The sequence below is a fragment of the Elaeis guineensis genome, chromosome 13 (assembly GCF_000442705.2).
Source record: "Elaeis guineensis isolate ETL-2024a chromosome 13, EG11, whole genome shotgun sequence".
NCBI lineage: Eukaryota > Viridiplantae > Streptophyta > Magnoliopsida > Arecales > Arecaceae > Elaeis > Elaeis guineensis.
Genome location: NC_026005.2, coordinates 15,894,811 through 15,920,247, shown reverse-complemented (window position 1 = coordinate 15,920,247; position 25,437 = coordinate 15,894,811). Strand labels below are relative to the sequence as shown.

At 40.7% G+C, this 25,437-nt stretch overlaps 2 protein-coding genes across 4 annotated transcripts; both read left to right on the top strand.

Annotated features, from left to right (window-relative positions):
* Nucleotides 1-234: 234 nt before the first annotated feature.
* LOC105056377 (calmodulin) lies at nucleotides 235-18,134 on the top strand. The gene is made up of 4 exons (XM_010938548.4): nucleotides 235-461; nucleotides 7,360-7,517; nucleotides 17,525-17,605; nucleotides 17,781-18,134. The coding sequence occupies exons 1-4, from the start codon at nucleotides 386-388 to the stop codon at nucleotides 17,913-17,915; spliced, it is 450 nt and encodes a 149-aa protein (XP_010936850.1). The 5' UTR covers nucleotides 235-385; the 3' UTR covers nucleotides 17,916-18,134.
* A 2,759-nt stretch (nucleotides 18,135-20,893) lies between these two features.
* On the top strand, nucleotides 20,894-25,328 carry LOC105056376 (cytochrome c oxidase assembly protein COX11, mitochondrial). Of its 3 annotated transcripts, none has more exons than XR_833832.3 (7): nucleotides 20,894-21,471; nucleotides 21,665-21,717; nucleotides 23,624-23,696; nucleotides 23,780-23,884; nucleotides 24,647-24,727; nucleotides 24,825-24,982; nucleotides 25,087-25,328. XR_833832.3 is itself a non-coding variant. In XM_010938547.3 (6 exons), the coding sequence occupies exons 1-6, from the start codon at nucleotides 21,076-21,078 to the stop codon at nucleotides 24,930-24,932; spliced, it is 816 nt and encodes a 271-aa protein (XP_010936849.1). In that variant the 5' UTR covers nucleotides 20,896-21,075; the 3' UTR covers nucleotides 24,933-25,328. The 3 variants fall into 3 exon arrangements, 1 of the variants encoding a protein (XP_010936849.1); XR_833831.3 differs by having other exon boundaries at nucleotides 25,083-25,328; XM_010938547.3 differs by having other exon boundaries at nucleotides 20,896-21,471; nucleotides 24,825-25,328.
* Nucleotides 25,329-25,437: the final 109 nt, after the last annotated feature.

Sequence of the window (25,437 nt, the reverse complement as noted above, 5' to 3'; positions counted from 1 at the left end):
CTTTCCAAGACGAAAAAGCGATTCACTCGGGGAAAACTGGACGGCTGATTTGAGTTCCCGCATATAAAATCTATGCATTTTTAAACGCGGATGCTTACTCAGCCGTGACATGCCTAGCTGCAAGTTCTCGTTCTAGACACGTGTCCGACTACCTAATTCCGTGAAGACCTGCAAATGGGAAATCTCATCCTATTTTAAAATAACAGACTCCCCAGCCTTCCAAGCTGTTTCCCTCTTTGACAAAGAAACCCTCTCCGTAAGACCGAGAGGGAAAAAGAAAAGAAAAAAAAAAAAACAAAAAAACTATAAAGAGGGCAAAAGGGGGTGCGAGAGACGAAGCGAGAGCAAGAGGTCGTCGTGGTCTACTAGCTTGGAATCGGAATAAATGGCGGAGCAGCTGACGGAGGAGCAGATCGCGGAGTTCAAGGAGGCCTTCAGCCTCTTCGACAAGGACGGAGATGGTATCGTCCGTTTTGCCCCTCTCGATGCATCTTTTCTTGTTCTTTTCTCGGCACCCTAGCACTAGATCTTGGTTGATGACGTCTTATTCTTCGTTTCTGATGCGGTACTGTGTTTAGATGAGTTTATATCATGTTTTCTTGGTTTCGGGTGATAGGATTATTTGGGAATTTTTGATAGGTTTGGTGATTTCTTGCTTTCTTTGTGTTGACGGAAGGCTTTTAGCTGGAAGTTATTTGCTGTTCATCTGTGAGATCTGGTCTCTTTAGATCGGTTTGCGCGGTAGAGTATTTGTATTCCGGACAGGTTAGGATCTGAAATTGCTCGGTTTGATTTCTTGTGTAGTTTTGTTATCGTACAAAAGATCTGGAGTGATGCGCTTGGCATTAGGAAAGATCTGCGTGACGGAATGGGTAGGTGAATAAGAATCTTGGTTGTTGCGGAATTTTTGGGTGGTTTCGGTACTGCTCTTTGAATCTCAGAGATGTTGAATTGGACTGTGTTTCCCTTTTTTTTTTTCTTTTGGATATTTTGTTTATTATGTTTGAACGGGGGTCGAGGATTTTGTCTTGATCTTTTGCTGTTGGTTTTGAGCTATCGCTGTCCGTTTTCGTTGAAATTTGACACGTGGCTGCAAGGTTGCTCGCTTGCTTTGGCCAGCCAGCAAGTTTGTTGTTGTTTGTTTGTTTGTTTGTCTTTTTTTTTTTTTTTTGGTTAAAGTATTATGAAAGGTAAATAATGGTTTGGTTGCAGGAGAGGATCTGTGGTCCAGGTAATAATTGTGGTTAGAGGGAAATGGTTTTCCCAAGGATTGTAGTCCTGGTGGTCCCAGTATTGTCTTGGGTTCCATGGAAATAAAGATAAGATGGGTTTGGAGTTTGTGTCTTGTTGTTGCTTTCTGTGCATCACCTAATGCATGTCCTGTAGTAGAAGTGCTTGAATCTCTAATAATCTAAAAAGGGTGACAATCTTTTTGAATTGGGTTCTTATCATTGACATTTGTCATTATCTTCAAGAGAAGTGATATTTCTTCCATATATTAATTAGGTGCTTGGGTGTCTTGCAAGCAAGTATGCATCTTTTAGGACTCAGAGAGGGTGACTATTTGAGACAGTGTGCTTGTAGTCTGTCTAGAGAAGACAAGAGAATTGCATTGTAGTATAGGCATGGCTAGCTAGATGTCAAACATGGCAACTCCACAAATCTGAAATATGCATAAGAGAGTTCTGACACTGGAGGTGTCTAAGTTGTATCACTAATTCATTTATTTAGTTAGTATTGAAGTTTTGATGTTAGTAGGATTCTTAATATAAGTTATTTGTTCTTTAATGATTAGAGTTTTATTAAAATTGGGAGATCCTATACTGGAAAGGGGAAGAAAAGGGTTCCTATTCTATTATTTATAGATACCACCTTGGGCTCCTTCCAATCAACATCCTTGAGTGTATTGAATAGTGAATAATTTTTTAGGAATTATTCTTCCCTTGTTTTCTCTCGATACTCTATCCTTTTCATTTGGTGGATTCCTACGGTTGGTGAGTATGCGTGTGAGAGATGTATCCTTAGAGTGGTATCATGGGAATGATTTGGCCTTGGAAGAGCAAGATCTGCTGCGCCTCTTCCTCCAACAACCATCCGTAGCCATCTATGGATGATGGGCGCATGGATTTGCTGCTGCTGCCATTTAGGTTCTGGACATCATGCATCGTACATCCCATATTAGGGTTTCAGCCCCACCACAATCAATTCTGTTGACATCCTCCTCGTTTCCTCTATTCAAGTCAAGTTGAACACCTCCAGGCATCAATTGGTATAGAGCACATGCTCGAAAATGCCTCCATGCTGCTGCAACATCGAAGAGCATGTTGAATGTGTGCAAGATCGGCATGACATCAAATTGGAAGAACTACACTGCTAGCTTGAACAACTCTAACAAGAAAATTGGTAGCTTTGGAAATGTTGGGAGCAGGGTGAATGCCTACTTCTTTTAGTAAAGAAGCTGAAGATCTAAATCTTTTCCACCATGAAAGATAGTCCTCATCAAGTGTAGAAGAAATCGGTCGCCTGTGCAAATGAAAACTGCAGCATAGCCATCACAACCTTCGCATCAAAATAGACATCTTCAACTTTGAGGGTTGAATGCAACTAGATGAGTTCATAGACTGGCTTTATACCATGGAATGAATTTTCGAGCTTAATGAAGTTCTTAATGATTGAGGCGTTAAGATTATCAACATCAAGCTCAAGAGCATGTGTCAATATTGGTGGGAAAATCTGAAGCAATGACATGAGCGTGAAGGCAAAGCCAGATTAGGAGTTGGGGTAAGATGCACTATGAGCTCAAGCTAAAGTTCTTCTCTGAAGATTATTTGGTTGGGACTAGCTGCCTAACGTTGCCTATCCGAAGGAATAAGAACCATTGTTGTTGACTAAGGTAAGTTTCGTAAGCTCCACAACTTTCCATAGTGCCACATAAATGTAGAGAAGAATGCGATGGAATTTGGATAACTTATGATGTGTGACATCAAAGAGCCTGACGTGTAGACCATAGTGTGCGATACCCTGGTGGACTAAAGCCTAATGTTAAGCAAATTATGTAGCTCCAACCTAATTGGACATTGAATGACATGATCCAGTTGGTGTCGAAGTTTGAGAAGCAGGAATTGAAAGGAAGTAGCTCACACTTCTGAAAGGATAGAGATGGTGCATCTTGCTGGGGAGGTTCCACATCGAAGTCATCTTCATCTATAAATGCAAGCTCTTCCAAGTTGATTGTGAAGAAGGTGAAGGACATCAATTCAAGCCATTCCAACACTACCTCCTTCAATACTTGCAAGTACTTCAATTGCCAAGGGTTTAGACATATTGCACTTGGCTGTCCAAACCACAATATCATATCTTTTGTAGAGGAGGAAGCTTGTGAGGAGGAAGGAGAAGAAGAGCAGCCGGTTGAATGGGATGATGAACAAGGAGAGGTGGTATATGCTGATCAAGGGGAACCGCTAGTAGTGTATTGAAGCCTTAGCACCACCATGGTAGTTGATGAAGAGGACTGGTTGCACCACAACATTCTCCACACTAAATGCATTTCATGTGGCAAGGTGTGTGATGCCATTAATGGTAGAGGGAGTTGTGAAAACGTCATTGCTGCATTGTTGGTCGACAAATCGAAATTGCCCACCAAGGATCACCCCTATTCCTATAAGCTGCAGTGGTTAAGGAAAGGCAACAAATTGAAGGTTACAAAATGCTATCTGCTCCAGTTTTCCATTGGGGAGATGATATCAAGATGAAGCATGGTGCGATATTATCCATTTGGATGCCTATCACATATTATTAGGATGTGCATGGTAGCATGACCCTCAAGCTATCTATGATGGATTCAAGAACATTTATTCTTTTAAGAAGGATGGTGTAAAGATAATTCTAATAGCATTGAATATCAATAACCATCCCAAGCCTCTAGCGGAAACCAGCACCTTCACCTCTAATTTTGGACTTGTCAAGGAGTATAAGGAGACTCATGTTGCGTGTGTGTTGGTGGTGTTAGAAGAGAATAATGAGTCATTTGAGCTAACTAGGGCGATCACCACTTAAAGAGTTTGTCGATGTCATTTCAAATAAAATTCCAATTGGACTACTACTTATGTGTGATATCCAACATTGCATCGATGTTATACCCAGTGCCATCATCCTGGACAAGCTCACTTATCATACGAGCCTCAAAGAACATGAAGAGGTTCAGTGACAAGTGAAAGAGCTCATGGAGAAAGAACTAGTCAAGGAGAGTGTCAATGAGTTGTGTCAGCACTACTAGTACCCAAGAAGGATGGGTCATGGTGTATGTGTATAGAAAATCATACTATTGACAAGATTATGGTCAAGTATTGATTTTCCTTTCTTTAACTTGATGAATTTCTTGATTAACTACATGGCGTGACTATTTTCTCGAAGATCGACCTATGAAGCAGCTATCACCAAATTCAAATGCGCCCTAGTAATGAGTGGAAGGTCACCTTCAAGAGTTGAGATGGTTTGTATGAGTGGACGGTCAAGCCTTTCAGTCTTTTCAATGCCTCAAGCATATTTATGCGCTTAATGAATCAAGTCTTTAGGCCATTCATTAGACGATTTGTTATCTATTTTGACGACATCCTTATCTATAGTGAGGGCAAGGAAGAGCACATGGTACACCTCCAACAAGTGTTTCAAGTCTTGAGAGAGCAGAAGCTATTTACCAATGTTGAAGAAGTCCTAATTCCTCACAAGGTGGATCCTAGCAAAGTTGATGCCATCATTAGTTGGCCTATGCAAAAGTCGCTTGATGAGATGAGCCACTTTTATGGCTTAGCTTTCATTGGTGATTTATCAAGAATTTTAGTTCCATCGTTGCATTGATAATTGAGTGTATGAAGGGAGATCGGTTTGAATGGACTGACAAAGCTCAAAGAAGCTTCAAAGAATTGAAGAGGAGAATTACTGAAGCACTAGTGTTGGCACTACCAAACTTCGACTTAGTCTTTAAAGCTGATTGTGATGTTTCCAACATTGGCATTAGTGTTGTCCTCAGCCTTCCAGAAGGCTGCTCTATTGCCTTTTTTTAGTGAGAACGAAGCTTAAGTATACGATGTATGACTTGGGGTTCTATGCTGTAGTTCACGTCTTGGATCATTGGAGCCATTATTTATTGCATAAGGACTTGAACTTCCAATATAAGCGTAGTCACTGACATACGTTTGTGAAGTCCTTCAGCCTTTTTTTGTTCCACCTTGAGCACAAGTTTGGCACCCATAATCAAGTAGCAGATCCTTTGCCAACACATGCACTTCTTTCCAACATGCAATTGAAAGTTGATGGGTTCGTAGTCGTAAAGAAGTTGTATGAGCAATATCCAGATTTTGAAGAGATTTGGAAGCTGAGTGTTGAGTGTCCATGTCGGCAATTTCCATTGCCAAGTAGGGTTCCTTTTCAAGAGCAACCAGCTTTGCATGCCTCAATGCTTGTTGCGCCAAGCTATTGTCTTTGAATTCCATGATGGTGAACTTGCTGGCCATTTCATACAAGACATTGGTGCTTACTAAGAAAAATTTTTAGTGGCGAAGTATGGAAAAAGATGCAATGTGCCATATTGAATGATATTGAGTTTTCCATATTGCCAAATCTAGAGGTCAGAATATGGGGCTACATTTGCGATTGCTAGTTCCACAAGCACCATCGACGGATGCAAGTGTGGATTCATTTAGGCTGACACATAACACAATAAGGATTCAATCATGGTGGTCATTGATCGAATCTCCAAAATGGTGCACTTTGTGCCATGCACAAGACGCATGAGGCCTCTCACATCATGGAGTTCTACTTTCATGAAATTGGCCGCCTTTAAGGTATTCCTAAGATGATTACCTCTGATCGAGATGTGAAGTTTGTGTCATTTCTAACCCACCTTGCAGAGGGAGATGGGCCCTCAACTTCAATTCAACTCCGCTGGCCATCCACTGACTAACAGATAGGCTAAGTCTGTGCATCAAAGCTTAGGAAATCTATTGAAGAGCTGTTTTGGCAAACATATGTGACAATGGGATCCTTTGTTGGCGGAAGTCGAGTTTGTCTACAATAATTCAATGAGCCAAGCAACGCAGAGATGTCTGTTTGAAATCATCTATGGAAGACATTCTTTGAGCCCATTAGACCTTATGCCACTAGCAACAAAATGCCAATCCAGTGGAGATGCTGACAAGTGTGCTAAGAAGATGAAGAAGCTACATGAAGAGGTACAAGAGAGAATAATTAGACAAGCGACAAATTACTAGTGTCATGCCAATGATCATAGAAAACCTGCCATCTTCAAAGTTGGTGACCTTGTTTGAGTATACTTGAGGAAAGAGTGTTTTCCTTCCATGAATGCCAAGTTTATGACAATGACAATGTTTACAAGATTGAACTTCCTAGAGATTGTGACATGTGTGCAACCTTCAACAGCTGATCTCTTCCCGACCATGAAGACCAAGAAGACCAAGACTTGATGGCGGGTCTTGTCCAACCTGAGAAGTATGATGCCAGAAGCGTCTAAGTTTTATCGCTAATTCATTTATTTAGTTAGTAGTGAAGCTTTGATGTTAGTAGGGTTCTTAATATTAGTTATTTGTTCTTTTAATAATTAGAGTTTTATTAAAATTGGGAGATCCCATGGTGGAAAGTGGAAGAAAGGGTTCCTATTGTATTACTATAAATGCGCCCTTGGGTTCCTACTAGACAACATCCTTGAGTTTACTGAATAGCGAATAATTTTTTTAGGATTATTCGTCCGTCGTTTTATCTCTGTACCTCTTCCCTTTCTTTGGTGGATTCTTAAGTTTTGAGTGAGCATGTGAGAGCGGCATCCTTAGAGTGGCCTACCAAGGTGGTGATTTGGCCTTGGAAAAGCAAGACCTGCTGTGCCTCTCCCTCCAACAACCATTCATAGCCATCTGTATATAACAGCCACATAGATTTGCTGTTGCTGCCATTTAGGCTCTGGACATTGTGTGTTGTACATCCCATAGTGGGGTTTTGGCCTTGCCACAGTCAGTTTTATTGACATCCTCTTCATTTCCTCTATTTCCAAGTTGAGTTCAACACCTCCCTGGTTCTCTCTTTGTATTTGCGCATCCAAATGTAGAGTTGCATTTAAGATCATAAATTAGTTGTATCATGTATGCAGGTATATAATAATGTCCAATTGTATTTTCTTGAGTTAGACAAAAATTGATCCAGTATAATAACTTCATATTGGCTTGGTTATGTATTCTAAAAAATAAATTGGATAACAATCTGGAATTGTTACATATTTTTGCCTTTGAACAAGAAGGCTAGTGAGGTCATTACTAGGTATTAATTTGCTTTTGATCTTCTCCTATGTAGGCTGCATAACTACCAAGGAACTGAGCACTGTGATGAGATCCTTGGGACAGAATCCCACTGAAGCTGAACTGCAGGATATGATCAATGAAGTTGATGCCGATCAAAATGGAACCATTGATTTTTCTGAGTTCTTGAATTTGATGGCACGCAAAATGAAAGTAAGCTGTATATCTTCTTCCAGGGTCCATTTTGCAGCTTAAAGCTTATTAAGTTATGGCTTAATATTCTAGACTTGGTAAAATTGCTTTTTGATGTTCCTTTCTGATTGTCTTGTTGCAAACTTGTTCTCAGCAGTAGATATTTGTTGTTATATTTGAAGAATAAGGAATATCCTTAATCAGTCAAGACTTAAACTGTGCTCTGATTTCTCCTTGTAATTGATAACAATTTTGTGATCATTGGTTTTTCCCCTGGACTTTGGAATCATCTTTCGTCCATGGCTACATCAGTCTAGAATTTTCTTGATGGATTCAACTGATAATCTGTACCTTCTAGGTGTTCTTCTTGATTTGAAATGCTGTTAACTAGATGATAGTCCGCTGTCTTAATGACAACCATTGCATCTATACATTTGTTTAATAACTTATGTCTAGGTAAAGTAAAAGTCCACCTTGTGATCCACTGAGACATTATAGTTTAAGAGCAGCAGCTTCAGCAAGACTACTGTGAAGGGAAGTCTAACTCATTAGTTTTAAACCGACTGACTGATTGATTACTGTCTTCAAAATGGAACCATGGTTCATCTGTCATATCAATTTGTTAATTGTATTTTACATGTGCTTGATGTTTAACTATTTGCCATGTCTTGCTTTGTAGAATATGTGGATTATATCAATATTCACTCTGGTTGTTGACATTAAGTCTGAAGTACTGTGCTATCTCCCTGCCTAAGGTTTTAGAGGTTGCTGAGTGGAGCACTTCCGGGGAACGGGCTGTGGGTGGGTAGAAAGAAGAGAAGGAACCCGACTTCCCTTGATAAGGGAGGGACTGTTCATGTCGCTATTAGGTAAATCGATTCAAAGGTTGATTCTGGCCCTCAAAATGCACGAGAATTGTTTTAGGGTGAATCACCTGTGAGGTACGAAAAACGGATATTTTTATGGGTAGACTTTGGATCCCGTTGGACAAGGGCTAGATCACACCGAGTGCTCTTGGTCGATCCTCTGAATGAACAAGTGGACCAAGGAAAGTGCTCGCTTATAGTCACACCATCTTTTACCCCTGCTCAAGCATCCCAGTCTTTACCTTAGGAGGAGGTTTGACTACTCAAGAAGAGTTAGACTTGGCTTATGCAGGTGGACATGTGTATGGAGATGCTAATGTGTATGGGAGTGCCGATAGAGATGGGTGTGTGGGAGCGTTTATAGAGATTCTAGGACATGTATCTATCCGTACGAAGACGACGATCCTATGGATGTGTCTGCCTTTGCAAGTGCAGGTGTGGATGAAACGACCTGTGGAAAAAGAGAAAAAGGATCTGCTGTTTCGACGCCGCTGTGGATATGGGATTGGAAAGGCCTTTTGTGGTGGCCTCTAATGCAAAAAAGAAGGAATGCAGATGGGGCCTCATATTTTGAAGCCCTTGACGGTACGTTCGGGTGGGGCTGCTTTTGGTTTGGAGAATGCTTACCTATTTCGGCTTTACGCCTTTTTCCCATGCATGGAAGGTAGAGGGTCGCAGACCGCTCGACGAGTGGAAAGAAAAGAGGTCGGCCACTAAGGTTGTTGCTATTCGAGGATTCCGGTTGAAGAGAGCACATGCCCCATTTTTATAATCACCTGACCGGTGTATATAATAAATTCATAACCAGACTCGCAACTGATTTGTAGCAGGCTAAGAAAAAAGAAGAGTAGGGATTTTATAGACCAAAGAATGGAATAGACGAGAGCCTTATCTCAGGCCGGGTGTGGCCAGTCAACTCTGATACCATACTTGGGTTGTGAAACCCTCTGCTTTAAGGTTTTCGAGAGGAAAGGAAAAAAAAGTGATATGAGCAGCAGGAAAAAAAGTATTTTAGGATAGCTTTTTATTTTTTGATGGTTCATACATGAGCCGTGGTTCTGGAGTCGGCATAGCTTTTTATTTACCCATGGGGCCATGAGAATTCTAGTTAGACTTCTCGACCAACATAGCCGAATATTAAGTGGTTTGAAGATAGGCTTTCAAGATGGATATTCCTATGGAGAATATTTCAAAAACAAGGGATGAGAAAGAACAGCCTGGAAAGCTAATTGTGGACAACTTTTTGAAGTGCTCCAACCACATACATATTCTTATCTAGGATAGGTAATAAGCAAGCGGATATTGCCTAAGCGAACTATGAAATGCATCGAGAGAATCTTCAACCGCTTTTTCTGGGCAGGACCGGAACTGAAAAGATTATTTCGGTCTCTTGCAGGGATCAGTTGAAGGACAAAATCATTATTGGAGATGGTTCGGATACCAATGTTTGGAGTGATATCTGGCTAGACCAAGGCAGGCTGCTTGACATTTTTGGTGAGCAGGTTATTTATGACTTGGGATTCGCTAGAAAGATGAGGGGCTGTTCACTCATACAAGATGGTGCTTTGAACCTCCCTATTTCTACATTAGCAGATCTTATGGACATCTGGATATGGGTCAGATATATGGTTCCTCCAAACTTTTCGACTACACCCATCATACGAATGACATCAGTGACCACACTCAGTGTAGGGGACAGGTTGAATGGTGCTAAGGGAGCCCAAGCTATGGGTTTGAGTCTAATCCCAAGGTTCAATCTGATCTAAGAATCATATCATCCCTCCTATTATGATATTACATAATATTAATATAATATATACTATCATTCTATTTTCATAAGAAATGTTTTGCAGTTTCAAAAGTAGGGGCTACTTAGGTGCACCCCCTCAAATAGGGGTGAGTGCCTTATGAAACCAAAGCAATCCATTGGTTTTTCTTCCCACTTCAAGAGTTTTGTTTTCTCTTCGCGAGAACGTCGTTGGGAGGTAGATCCTCAGTCTCACAGGAAGGAGTTTTTTTATTTTCCTCAAATACTATGGTTTAAGCCTGATAATGGAACGGCCCGCTTGGCCACTATGAATAAATATTATGTCAATAGAGTAAGTAGTTTTTTTTGTTGTGCTCTTAACACGAAGCTAGGGCAGCGATGCGAATGCTTATGAGTGCATTAAGTCAGATACTAGCTGGTACGAAGCAAGTCAATTGTGCAGGATCGATCTTTGGCCTTGGAAGCCATACATTTAGACCACTGGGAATGCTGTACCGTATCGAACCGGTCGGTACATCCTGTACCGAGCCAGACCGACGGAGAACCGATACGGTTCGGTCAGTTCAAACGGTATACTGGCGGAGGAGGGAGGAAAATGGAGGGAAAGTGAGAAAGAGAGAGAGGAGAGGGAGGGAGGTTGGAGCCGTTGGAGGCTGGCGGTGGCCCGCTTGGCCATCGGAGGGCCGTGACAGCATTCGCGGCTTGTCGATTCGCCCGATAGGGCTTTGAAACAAGCGAGAAAGAGAGACAAGGGGGAGATCACTAGAGATGGGAGCGGACGGCATCGCAGTCACAGATGCGGGCTTCATCGAGGCTGGGGGAGGGGGTGGCGGAAGCGGTGCGGGCGGCGTCGCGATCGCGAAACAGGGGATGCGGGCTTCACCGAGGTCGGGGGAGGGGGTAGCAGAAATGGTGCGGGCGGCGTCGTGATCGTGGAACAGGGGCTATTGCCTCTGTTCACGCGATCCCTTTTTTAAAAACGAAGATCAACAGTGAAGTCGGCAAACTATTTGTTGACTTCACTGTTTAAAAGATTTTTTTAAAAAAATTAAAATCAATGAAGCTGGCAAATCATTTGCCGGTTTCACTTAAGTTTCGATTTTTTTAAAAAATCATGAAAAAGGGACGACGCTCCTGTTTCACGCCTGCGGCGCCGCGCGTGTGGTCTGTGCTGTTCGGTGGCCACGATGGCCTGCCGGTGGCCGTCCAACTGCCCCGCCCCCTTTCTCCTTTTCTTTCTTCCTCCCTCTTTCTATTTCTCTTTTTCTCTTTTTTTCTTCTTCCAGTTCGGGTCCGATGTCTTTGTCGATTCACTGCCGGTTTGGTACAATACGGAACCATACTGAACCATACCGTCGGTTGGTCGAAACGGTCTACAGTATCGAGACGGCGAACCTTATTCCTGATCCTTTATGGTTTGGTCTTTTGATCGGAGTTTACCAATCCATATGATGATATGGCTTTAAAGCTTCCTAGCCTGGGTTGGTGTGAAGCATGAGAGCATGAGCAAGTTCAGTCTTTCGTTACTCACCCTACGTCATGGCTTTTAGAAGGGCCTAAAGTGCATGATGATTCGATTTTCGAAATATATAACAAGGCCTCCTCTTGCTGTCCTCTTTTTTTCTCTCTCCTATTGACATAGCAAAACATGGTTCTATTGAGCGTGATATGCGCCCTCTACAAAGTGGTCTTTGAAAAGGTCTTTAAACGACTCCTCGTCTCTAGTTTCGAAAGGTGTAATGAATGGCTTTATTCCCTGCGCACCACCCATGAAAAGAAAGACTAAATTGGGCATCCTAAGCCCGCCCTGGTTCAAATACTATTCTTTTGAATTTTATCCTACCCCGCTCCTCAGGCTTAAAAAAATGCCTTTTCGTTGTCACCACTTACGTAGATCGATATGGCTAGTTTTCTGGTGCTATTTCTAGCTTGAATTAAGGCTTCGAAGCCCCTCTCCTCTCTCTGTAACTAGAGAGGTAGGCAAACCTAAGTTTAGAGCCACCTCGATTCGGGATGTCAGAACACCAACCAGATCGGAAATCGAATCCTAAACTGACTTCGGAACAGGTTTGAGAGCTTCGATCGAAAGCCTTTTCTATCTAGTGTCAGCTGATCCTTCAACGTGTGCACCAACTAAATCGGAAGCTTAATTTGAAAGATGAGAGCAGGCTCGAGGAGGATCAAAAGACTTCTTCTTGGTTCTTTAAAGTTAGAAAGCAGGGTAGACTGCAATGTACGCCTATGGAAAGAAAAGTAACGAAAAGCAATCCATATTATAAAAAAGAAAGGCTTGCCTATATGTCTTTCTAGCATATGCGCAGTTCCTTTCGATTGGAGCCTGTTGCTACCTGGATCAATCAGCCTATTCTAGTTCGCCTTGTGTCATCCGATTTGAGGGAATTCATTGGATCATGAAGTTGCTTCACACTTGACGTTTGATCTTTCGTTGGGAGTGAGGTTGTCCTTAGCAAGAATGGTTGAACTGAGCCTCTGGTCAGACCTACGAGACTAGTCGAATGGGGACTTTTCATTACGGGAAGGGGGTGTTTGAAACGACACCTTTTATACTACAAATTAGTTGTATGAATTGACTCTGGTGATGGATCGGGACAATTCATATGTAGGAAATTCTCCACCCAAAGTGTTGTTTTCAAGCTGAGGGAAGATTTGGGCTTACCGACTAACAAGAGATCTTTTTCAAACTAATTTGTCGGCTCTATTTGAAAAGAAAATTCTCATTCCAAAGAGATATCAACAGACATAGGAAGAGATCTCAATCCTGCAGTTAGCGAAGCAGAAGTTCCATAAGCACTCAAGTTTGAAGAAGCAAATGCTCTCGCCTTAGGGAAGCATACACACCTACTGCGAATTAGAGAGACCTGACCTACATTCATTAATCATCTCGTAGGAATTTACCTTCTCAAGGTAGATCAAAGGAGCAAGCGGAAGACTCTCTCGAAAGGTGTCTGCTTGTGGAATAGAAAGAGTTCGTTTCATCAACAAAGTGTAGTGGTCAAAAATGCTTACTTAAGCTCATCGATGTGTACTCGGTTGTGAAAGAGAGGGTGCTTCTGAGCTAAATCAATCCCGCACAGGTGATTATCCGAAACTTTACACTCAATGGAAAGCAAAAGGAAGACGAAATCTGCTTTAAAAGCGATTTCAGAGACCATAAAAACGACCAGGGGTGGGCGGGAGCAGCAGAAGCATTGAGATTTGCTTGTTCAGAGATGCGTCAAAGTATACCTATGAAAGTGGATTGCAAGGGTCAGGCACCAATGCTTACTAAAGAATAACCTACCAGAAGAACTTTTCAGGGAGCGTGGAAAGAAGGATTGGTCTTACTATCTATGTGCAGGAAAACTACCTGGGAAAAGAATCCCAAGGGAAGCTTCTTGCTAGTGCTTTGCCCTACTATTGAACATTGCATTGCTACGGTCAATAAACTACCTTAAAGTGGCTCCGGATGACCTTGAGGGTCAAAGGCCCCAGTAAGGCGCAGCACCTTTCTCGCTTGAAGGATCTATAAAAAGAACATCTCACTACGAATTTCCATCCCATTAATAAAGTACAGATAAGGGTTATAGTAGTTCCAAGTCTGACTTTTAAAGCATACGCATTGGCTTTACAACCAATCCTTTATCTCTGGACTTTCTGCTTTGATAGATCTTTCCTCTTAGATGCGGTTTTACCTAACCCACTATATCCTTTGTTTAATACCCATTTCCAGGAGCGGGAACCTTGAATTGAAAACTCTTTCTTCTGTCCTCGCCACTTCTTTTGCTGACCCTATCCACCTCCTTTATGGAATACCAGATCAAAAGATGAATTAGCGGATCACAGGGCTAAGTCGAAGCATACCTGAACCTTCTTTAGTAGTGAGCCGTACCGAGTAGCTCCTAGCAAGGGCTTCAAGATCACAGTAATGCCTGTCAAAACTTTTTTTCTTGGGTATGAATGTCATGTTCAAAGCTGTTTCTCTAGACACCATGGAAAAGATCACTGACGAGCTCAATCTTTAAGTGTGAAATTGTCAGTTTCCTCTTTTTGAGCCTCCTCTTTTTGAGCCTGAGATCATATGGGTCAATAATTCTCATTTCTTAGTTCTAGAAAGTCCTTCTCAAGGAAGTGAGCCAAGAGCCACTCATTTGAGCCAGTGGATTCTCATTCTGCTGTGCCGGTGTGCAAAGCAAGCACGCTTAGACTGCGATGTGAAATCTTTGGTCTGCCTATCATTGTCAATTAAGGGCTGACTCCGCTAGGCAAGAGGACCGCGACTGGGATTATTCAACTACTAACTGATGATCAGGGGACTACTCTGCTTCTTCCACTACTGATATTGACTGACCTATTGATAGGATAGTTGGGGCAGTTTAGAGGATATCAGGGGAAAGATAAAGAACCTATGCAGCTGTAGGGTGCAAAGAGCTCATTCTCTATCGTGCGTGATCACTCACAACAGCAATCATTTCTTGTTGAAGGAAATCCTACGTGATGCCGATGCATGAACCCCCCTTCGCCCCTTGATGAGTAAGCTCCGTAAGCCTGCTCTTCGTTGGTTGGCTTGCCCTCCGGGTAAATAAATGTCAGTTGCTCCCCTCCTCCCGAAAGAAAGAACTATGTCCTCAGCCCTATAGAGAGAGGGGATGGACAAAGGAACAAGTACGGCATCCTGAGTTTACCAATCTTAGTGACCGGCTCCTAAGAGTTTCTACCCTGGGGTTGGGGTTAGGCTGCTGCGCCATGCAAGCCCCGTGGGCTGTATCAGTCTGTCCTCCGGAACTCAGTAGGCTCACTGCTAAGAGAGACTAAGAACTACAGTGCTGCCCCCACCAGCTAACAGCACCATACACATGTGGCTGATGTACGTATGTAGCCCTTGCGTCGATCTTATTGTTATTGAGACACTATCTGAATTGACTTGGTAGCCTACGTCAGTATCCGGAATGGAGAAAATAGCATAAATACACAGTGTTGACTTTGACCAGTCTAACCTAATCCTGATCGTGGTCTCTATCTATGATCCTGGTACTTGATATTGAATTTTGGCTTTGTGTAGGTCTTAATTTGTGATACTTTAGTCAAATCTTATTACATCGAATGACTTACTATGCTCTTACCTAAGATTTCTAGCGTCACAAGGATCCCTATCCACACCAGTGTGATATTATCTGTCACTGTGGTGCTGCAGATCTATGTCCTTTCTGACTCTGAACTGTTGTTTATATTTCTTTTTTTTTTTTCTTTTTTTTTGTTTACTTAAGCCATGTAAGTCTGGTAAAATTATTGGATGGTAAAAAGTGATGTTTTTGTTGTTTTGGAGCTTTTAAGTTGTGAAAGCATCTCGCTGCAGTTTTAGCAGGGATGGTGGGGGAAGTTGCATTTAATTAGTGTTTGAAGTCCATTCTCTGTATCCTGCAAGTTAGATATCTGTTATTTTGGTATGTTCTAGTATAATTGGATATATGTTCTACTGTATGCGGATCATAAATTTTGTTGCAATCATACTCATTTTATTGAATTGAGTTTTGGGAAGTAGGACCAAGTTTGAGGCCTAGGTCAACTGAGAACTCTGAGGCCCATGTGACGACTGTATAATTGGAAACTGTAAGGTTGACTTAGATGTATCTCTTGTGTGGGTAAATTGTAAATTATATTTATCACTGATTTTTGTGATAACAAGAACTGGCTGAAGGATAAATATGTGGAAATCAGTCCTCACGGTAGATCTTGCAAATTCCTGATACATGCTGTATCCTGTTATATATGCCCGCCTGCAATTACCTGGATTCTGGTTATGCTTTTGTCAGTCACAGCATATCTCAATTATGACAACTAGATTTTGGCTTTTAGTAGCCTAGTCTATATCATGAAATTTATGTACTTTTGGTGGAGAAAAGCAAACGAAAATGAGTCCCCAGTAACTATAAAAATGTTGATGTGATAACTATGGATTATCTTGTGCATTTTACACTGATGAATGGAGAGGTAGACTAGAACTTCCAGTTTTAGATTGTAGTGGTCTAGGTGAAGTCAAGGTGTTTATGAAGTTTTATTTGATCATTAAATGCCTTAAGAGAAGGGTAAATTGCAGTATGAAAGCAGGCTGAGAGTTATGCGTGGGCAAAAACATTGGACCACAAGCCAGTTTTAAATACACAAGATTATGGGATTCCAGCCATATAGATGTCAATGCAGAGATGGGTATGCTCCCGGCAGTAGGAAAGTTCAATAAGAACAAACTAGATGAAGCATCAGAGTCGCACTTGATGCTAAAGAGATGCAGAACCAACTGAGACGCATGTACGATAGAGCAGAGAAGAACCTTGTTAGGAGAAGGGTTTTACTTCCTGTCTAAGAGAATCTGTGGGAATGTGGGAGAAGTTCAAATATATTTGTTTTTGGACTGTTTACCCGGTGATAAAGCAAAGAAAGATTTATAAAATTAATCTTAAATGGATGGAATAATGCTTTTGCTTTATGGTTATGTTGCCACATAAATTGCTTAATGTTCCAGACTTATTCAGGTTTTCTCCTTGATCCTTATTTGTCAATTGGGTGCTCCATTTGTATCAAATATCTTACTGGAAATGGTCGGCAGCTTTGAGAAATAATACTTTGTCTCTGTTGGTAAGCTGTTAGTGATTGTTTGTTCAGTCATAAGGCAGAAAGCGAGGTAGGATTTGGGAATTGCATAACTTTGTGTAATTTACATTTCTTCTGTGTCTATTTGCTTAAAGAGAAATTTAGAGATCCAAAATATGTTTCAGGAATTCTGTCAAGGAAAAGGTACTAATCTTAAGTTGGCTTGTGCATACAAAGAACTGTACCTGCAATTTTCAAAGTAACAATTACTTCAGTGTTAGTGCATCTTTATTTCTAGCATCCTATGGATCATTCATGTCCAGTTGACTGTCTTGATTCTTGGGTTAACGAAGATAGGATTTGAGTTTTCCACAAGCTGTTGTTGGTAATTTATTCCAGGTCAATAAGTAGAATGTGTTACTCAGTATTAGGTGTCTACTTTCTTTTTGATAACAATATTTTGCTTGTGCCTTTCTGATAAATTTAGTCTGCTCTTTTTTTTTTTCTGGGCACATTGTTGTAAGGAAGCATCTGAATTAAGCTGTAATTCCTCCTGCCTTGTTGCTAGACTTCTTTGTTTTGTTGCTAGACTACTTGGTCTTGTTTTTTCATGCGAACACATTATTTTCTTTTGGTTTTTACATTCTTGAATTTATGGTTCCATGAATTTGGTATGTTGTTACGCACAGAAATTTTTGCCCATCCATATGAAAGTTCTCTTTTAGCGTCATGTGCATGAACAGAAAGCAAATGACTTCTGCATCCATTTGTTCAAGTTTTTCTAATGTATGGAGCTTCAATATTTGAAGGACACTGATTCTGAGGAAGAGCTTAAGGAAGCATTCAAAGTGTTTGACAAGGATCAGAATGGTTTTATATCTGCTGCAGAGGTGAGCTTCCTATCCTCTTTTCAAAGTTTGATCATATTAGATGTCTTGAAGAAGTGGGCTTATTACCATCATCAGTTGTTTTCCCGTACTTTATTGCCTTTCCAAAGAAGCTAGTGAGACTTCTATATCATAAGTTCTATTGATTGCCAAAACCTTGGTTCTTTTTGATGTCTAGCTCCGCCACGTGATGACGAACCTCGGAGAGAAGCTAACAGATGAGGAAGTGGATGAGATGATACGAGAAGCAGATATTGATGGTGATGGGCAAGTGAACTATGAGGAGTTTGTGAGAATGATGTTGGCCAAGTGAGTGCCCCATCGTTTCCATGGAGGGCATTCTAACTATACTTTGAAGTCTTGTTATACGTATCAGCATTCCCCGTTATCCACCTTTCATATATTTGCCGAATGAGCTTTTGTGGTTTTTTCATTTCTTTTAGCTGCTAAGCCCCTACCTCAGGAGTTCAGTGTCGATGAGATTATTTATGTGAATGACTCCTTTAGCGTGATATAAGTACCTTACCTCTCAGTGATTTTCTATGTTTGATAGCTTTAAGGTTGCAGAATTACTTGCTTCTGATATGATTAGCCTTTTTATAAGTAGATGTCCGAAATGGTGATTCCTCATGTTACTGATTTGCATGTGGGTGTTTTTTCTAGTTGCATTGTACTCTGGGCTCATGCGACATATGATGTCAAGCAGCATTAGATTTCAAGCAGGACGGCTTATATATTTTGAGATCATTTTGTTGTAATCTTCCTATCACTAACCTAGCATCGTGGAAACTCTTTCTTCTTTGATTCTTTTTGATTGAATCTGCAACCTTACGTTATTTACAATAAATACCTTATTTACAATAAAATGGATGTAGGGTCGTAAAACCTGTCCTGTGTTGCTTAAAGAATATGTTTTTTTATAATTTTTTGAAGTAAATATTTTCTGAGAAAAAAGTGTTCTGTAATATCATGTGAGAAAAAAAAAAAAAATCGAAAAAGGAAACGAGGAGAATTTTTTGGAAAAATCTAAACCCGAAACACGTCTTTTGGGGCAGATACTGTCTGCGCTCCTGACCCGGACGTGGTTTTTGCCTTTGATAGCCCGGTTAATAAAGGATCGGTCTTTTCTCCGCTGGGTTGGGCAAGTCCTGGCCCTCGATCATGCCCGTTCGTCCGGGGTGCACAACCTTAGCACAGCGAGAGGCCAGGCTTGAATTATTATTCTAAACGCAAAATCGCAAACAAAATTATATAATACCATGTTAAAGCTCAGATAGTTGTATTATTATTTTCTTCAATATGGATGATTGCTGTTTTTGTTACAACATGACCAAAGATTATAGAGATTCAGCAAGTTCCGTTTAAAGACCTGGCTACGTCTTATAAAGGTTCCTTCTAGCGTGTTTTTTTCTTTTTTCTTTTCTTTTTTTTTTTTTTTTTTATAAAATGGAATGTTCACGCACGTCTAGTATGCATAGATTCAACAAAATTAAAAAAATAAAATGTCATGGAGACAGCAAGAATAATCACCACCTCTGACTATGTGACTCATGTTCGTCTTCTAATAAACATGCTTGACGTCTGGGGAGGCTCTCTCTCTCTAGCAATTCTTTCGATTCTTTCTAGCGTTCACCAATAGAAAATAAACTGTTAAGAGTTTAATATAAGAGGAGAAAAAAATATGATGAGTCATAGAAAAACACATCAAGAAATTGTCAAATAATCAAAAGTCAAGTGACGTATCAAAAACAAATTATTTTTTTCTTTTTTTGTTTTCCCTTTATTTTTTTCCTTCTCTTTCGCTCTTTTTATCTCTCTCGCGGAACCTTGCCTCACACTACAGAAGGATAAACAAAACTCCATTGCGACACTCCACTTTATAACAGAAGAGAGGCATCAACCTCTTTCCAATCCTGCGGGGTCAAGTCTAGATTATGATATGGACCTGGGGTATTCTAGTGGCAATGGAAAGCTATGGTCCAACATTCTCCACCTTTCGGCTTCCTTTGCAGGGCCAATCAACAGAATCAATAGAAGCCCCGGACAACAATATCTCACATAATACCCCCCCGTTCTTTAGGGCAATACCTAGCTCAACTCCTAGCTAGCTTGGCAAGAACTTGAGTCCTGCTCAAATCTGCTTATCCTACCATCTACAACTTTGCATGGCTTGAGATTTCTCAGGAGAAGTGCATTATCCCATGGCAAAAGTTACTCTAAACGATCATTTATCTGAAACTGTACCATTCCCAGCATCATGGCTCTATCGTGCTTTAGACTCCATTGAAATGCTACTTACAACTACCTCCTATCAACTAATATGTGTTGCAGCACTTCTAGCCCTTCATTGAAACATCATGATCCCATATACCACTTTCAGAACTCTACATCACATCGGATGTCCATATCTTCTAGAGTCAAGAATACACGATGAAATCAAATTCCTACGCATCTTGAGACATACCACATTCTTAGAAGACATCTGCTCTGTCAAATATTTGGATATTTATTGTCCTATCATTGATCTCACAACTATTCGAATAATGCTTTCCTTTGTCTTAAAGAGTTGATTCAATCTCTTAATAAGTGCCCATGCCTCTGGACACGTTGAGAACTCCAAATTCACCATGACCAATAAGATCGGATACTGCAGCTGCCTCTAAAAAACCATAACAATTCTTCCGTCTAGTTTTGTCATGATTCAAACATACCTATCTAATGTATCGTATGTCTTATAATAACAATACTGTACCTTGCCCTTTTCTCTAGACTTGGATCTTCACCATGCACTTCCACTTCTTGCGCTAATAACTTTCCTCTCATTACCAGTGCAATAATTTAAAAAACCACTTGACTACTTTTCCTAAAGGCTTCTTAGCAATCAACAGTGACACCCTTAAATCTATGCAATTAGGCTTCTTAGCAATTCGTCCGCGGTGATTGGTTCACGGAGCCGGATGCAGTATGAAAAAAATATATATTTTTTTTCATTGGCCCCGAGCCAATCACCATGGATAGTACAGCTTTGTGTGCGGAGCTGCACCACCAGCGGTGCACAAAATATTTCTCTTGAAAAAAACATCTGGCCCCAAATCAGGCACATAAGATACCCATTTCTTCATCCAAGAGCCCACCTTGACTAGCATCCCACCACCATTTCCATTTACACACACACACACAACTAGCATCCCACCGCCATTTCCATTTACACACACACACATACATACATGTATATTTCTCTTTTTTCAATAGGCTTTTTGGGCCAGATCTCTTTTAGTAGATTTTGGGCCGGTTGTGAAAGTTTGTAGGTTTGATGTGTGCTGCACGCACGCGCAGGTCGATCCAGTACCCACAGAAATGGGCACCCTCTTGTGTTGAGAAGGCTACCACAGGAGGAAGAACAACAATACTCTCAGACAAATCGAAACCCTAGAAAGAGTCTTCGTGCAGTGTAATTTCTTCCAAATCCCGAAATGCTCCCATTCCCGAAATCTCTTCCTTTTTCCCTTCTCCGGCGTTCTTTCGCCTCCCGATCCTTCGTTCTCGGCTCTGGGCTTCAGCGCCGTTACCGCTTTCGCTCCCTTCCCCACGCGCCCCGGTTCCCTCCTCCCACGGTTCGACGCCGCCCTCCTCCAATCCCCGCATCGATCCCTCCCGGCGCCTTCTCCCACCTCGGCGGCCAGTTCCGGTGCGTCTCCGGCGGCGCCGCCTCCGCAGCCGCTGCCGCCCGGGATCGGAGCTCACGGAACATTCTCATGTACCTCCTCGCCGTGGTCACCGCCATGGTGGGCGCCTCCTACGCCGCCGTCCCACTCTACCGCCGTTTCTGCCAGGCCACTGGTTACGGCGGCACCGTTCAGCGCCGAGAGGTAATTTGTTGTCGTCTGTTGCGCGTTTCTCTTCGAATTGGTTTCGATTGGGGACAATTTTTGAGATGAGATCATCAATTTTTGGTTCAAAATTACTCTTTTTTTTTGGAGAAATTTGATGCTATTAGTTTGGGAATTTGGTTGGCAATAATGAATGGGTTCATGGCTTGTGACAAGGAATGAGTCTCTGCAGAGTGTGGAGGAGAAGATCGCCCGGCATGCTCGCGAAGGGACCACCACTTCAAGGTAATAATGGCTTTTCATTCGGGTTTGTAAAATAACAGTTTCTCATTGTTATTTATTATTATTTTTTCTCATAACGGAGTTTCAATCTGATAACTATGAGTTATTTCATAATTCATACTCTTTAAAATCATCTATTTGAATCACAATATGATTTTACAAATGTGACAACGAAATGATTTATGGTCAGTTAGGTGTTGTATTTTGGTTTGGCACTTTCGCTTATAATTGTGATTCATCACTAAATGTGTTTCCCTATGTAGAATCTTTCTTCTTTTTGCTCTGCCTAAACCTTCAAGTCTTGGAAAACCTTGTTGGGTTGCCCACAGTCGGATGAACTTATATTGTGCAATAAGTAGTAACATAGGTCTTCATACTTGCAAACTGGCCTTAAGGGTATAGCCTACTCTTTTTTTACCACATGTTGCTCTAGCCAGAGATCTAGACCAACTCCATAAAGGTTAAGATTATGATGGGGAAGCAAAGTGAGCTTATTCTGATAGGGAGCCGAATCTTTTTGGTTGAATTGGTCAGTTATACAAGGGTGTATCTACCAAGCCATAAATGTTTTAGGTGTCACTAGGTTACAATTTTCGGTTTTGATGCCTGCTTAGAAGATCTTACTGTGTTCTTATTGAAACATTTAAAAATTTTATTTTAATTTTATGTATGTGAAGGCCTTCACCATTATCTGTTGTATTGTTCAACTTATGATCTTCTCTCTTCATAATTATATGTAATTGGACTGCATCAAATCTATCGGAGCTAAGATCCCTCTTCTTCACCTTCTCCTTTGTTCAATTAACAAGTGCAAAGGACCTAAGCATGAAGTTTCAGGTATGGAGCTCGTGGAGCAACAGATTGACATGCTCAAAGTATTAATGAATGAGCAATTCAAGGTGATATTTGACCTACATGTGAAGATGAAGGAAAGTTCGGGGAACATTTAGACCTGATGCAAAGTTAATCCTCACAAGGCTTGCAATGGAAAAGATCCTTTATTCTCATAGTTTCACTTAAGGATGCCTCATAGATGCAAACCAATTTGTGGTTTGGGAATCCTTCATAAAACTCAAAATCTATTTCGTTTTAAATTCTTATGAAGTTCATGACTCTCCATAATCCCCTATCTAGAGAAATCTGAAAAACCAAATCTAGAACACCATAAATAATGTCATGTTTCTTAATTCTAATCAGGGTTCTTAGTCTATATAGGATGATGTTAGGATATTTCAACAGAGTTTGACTAGACTCCTGCAACAAGCAATTCACTTCCCTATATGCACACGACTTTGCACTCCTTACCTGGACTAACTACAAACAATGTGTTTTATTTTCCTAAATCATCAAGAAATGTATCCAGAAATGCAAATAAAAATACCAACCTTTTCAAGAGCAATTTGTCTCTATTGCATGAAGCATATGCTAAAGCTTGGTTTAGACTCAGAAGAAAAGACAAATCAGGTGACTCTGAAAGAAATATGTCATTTTTTTGTATAAAAGAGGAGGAAGTGGGGAGAAAAGAAGGGGGGGGGTGTGGAAAGGGAAGTTGTTTATGCAGCCTTTTTACACACAATTTCATCATGCATCAACTTGAGTTTTGACTTTCTTCTGCTAGGTACTGGTATTTCCCAATTACTAAGAAATAGTTAGAAACATCAATCATAATTCAATGGGTAGAAACATCAGTCACAGTTCAACCGCAGGATTGAATATCTATCTGAAGGTCCTACCCCTGGACTTTTTATCAATGGAGAAACAGGTGCTTTATTCCCAAGGAGTGACATATTTCTACTTTAGAAGATATCTTCATGTTGCTGAGTGCTATGCAGAAATCCATATTTTCTCCATTGTAAGCATGACTTAGTAAAGGACAAATTACCTGGATATCTTACTTTCATATTTGCAGGGAGATTGTTGTTCAATTCAACGCAGATGTTGCTGATGGGATGCCATGGAAATTCACTCCTACACAAAGAGAGGTTGCTTTTACTAGGGATTTTGTATCTGAAAAATATTTCTTGTTGCAATTGTATTCTCATCTTCATGCTCTTGGTATTTGTAGGTAAGGGTTAAACCAGGTGAAAGTGCACTTGCATTTTACACTGCAGAAAATCGCAGCTCAACTCCAATAACTGGTGTTTCTACATATAATGTAACACCAATGAAGGTATGGAGCTCTAGATCCATAATTATCTATAATTTAAATGTGATGCAAACTTCTTTTGATTTTTAATTTGTTTAAATTATGAAATTTTTCTAGGCCTTAAAAATGGGTACGTCAATAATCATTTCTAGGGCTGTGTGAAAGTGCTGATAAATCATTTATACGTTCAGTGCATTTGCTACTGCTTAGTTCTTTCGTAAAGTTTGTCAAGGCAGTAATTTACAGGCATAGCCTCCCATTTTGGCAACTCTCTTGACTTCTAGTGGAATTTCCAGCAACATTGACCTGCAGGTTTTTCTTAATAAACTTAATAGGGTGCTGTCAAGGGAATCTGTGTGTGTGTGTGTGTGCACATGCGCTCACGCGCTCTCATGCTAGGATAACATGGTTGTGAATTCTTTGTTTTTGTCTGGGTTCTAAGTTCTAACCCAATAGGTGAGCTTGTACACCACCAGATTTGCTTCTGTTTGAAACATATGCAACCTTTATTTCCACTAACAAACTCAACAACATAGTTTTGCAGAATTTCTTTCAACTAGCTGGCCAAGTAGCTTTACCATTTGTCAAGGAGATTAAATGAACTAGAATATCTTTTTAGTTGTTTAACTGTTATCTTTCTCTGTTCATGAAGGCATGTCAAGGTTTTAGAGTTATTGCACCTTTGCACTTTTTACTCTCTACATATGTGAACTCGGGTCTTTGACCTCACTCAAAACTTGTATTGGACAAGTATACAATGTTTTTGATAAAATTTATGTTCTGCAGGCTGCTGTTTACTTCAATAAAATACAGTGTTTCTGCTTTGAGGAGCAGCGGCTCCTTCCAGGCGAGCAGATTGACATGCCGGTAAGCACCTTCTTTTCTCATTTCTCACTGATACAGGGACTGATGAATGATTTCATGCTCTGGTCATCTGATTAACAAATCCATTGGTCATCTGCAGGTTTTTTTCTATATCGACCCCGAATTTGAGACAGATCCAAAGATGGTTGGCATAAACAACCTAATCCTGTCATACACCTTTTTCAAAGTTAATGAGGACCAGTCATAGTGGCGCAGGCTTTGCTTACAACCAGCATTTGGCATTGGTCTCTCAAATTGGTGAATCTATTTCAGCAAAATTTTAAACTATTGTCGTGTCATTTGTTATGGATTTCTTTTAGTTTTGTTTTATAATCATTTTGTATTTCCTATTTGTCAGACAGGTTCTACAGTGCTTTTTAGGATTAGGAATCAGATTTGGAGGTATATGGGCACTTGTTGGTAGACTGGTCCAATGAAAACAATGCCAAATAATTATAGCTTGACAAAAAATTGTACTCGTTGTCAGAGTAGTCAAATTTTAGTGAGATATGATGCTAGAAGAGCTAGTGTCATACAGTTGTTCGACTTGGATAATTTGGTTGCATTCAGGGGATGCTTAATTCTAGTTTTGGTAGCATATGTATGTGTGTGTGTTTGTGAATATGTATGTTGGTGTCAAGTTGCATTTGGTGCCAGGGTTTGGTTCTAAAGTCTTCGCATCAATCTTTCAAGGCTCAAGCCTCCAAATTGCT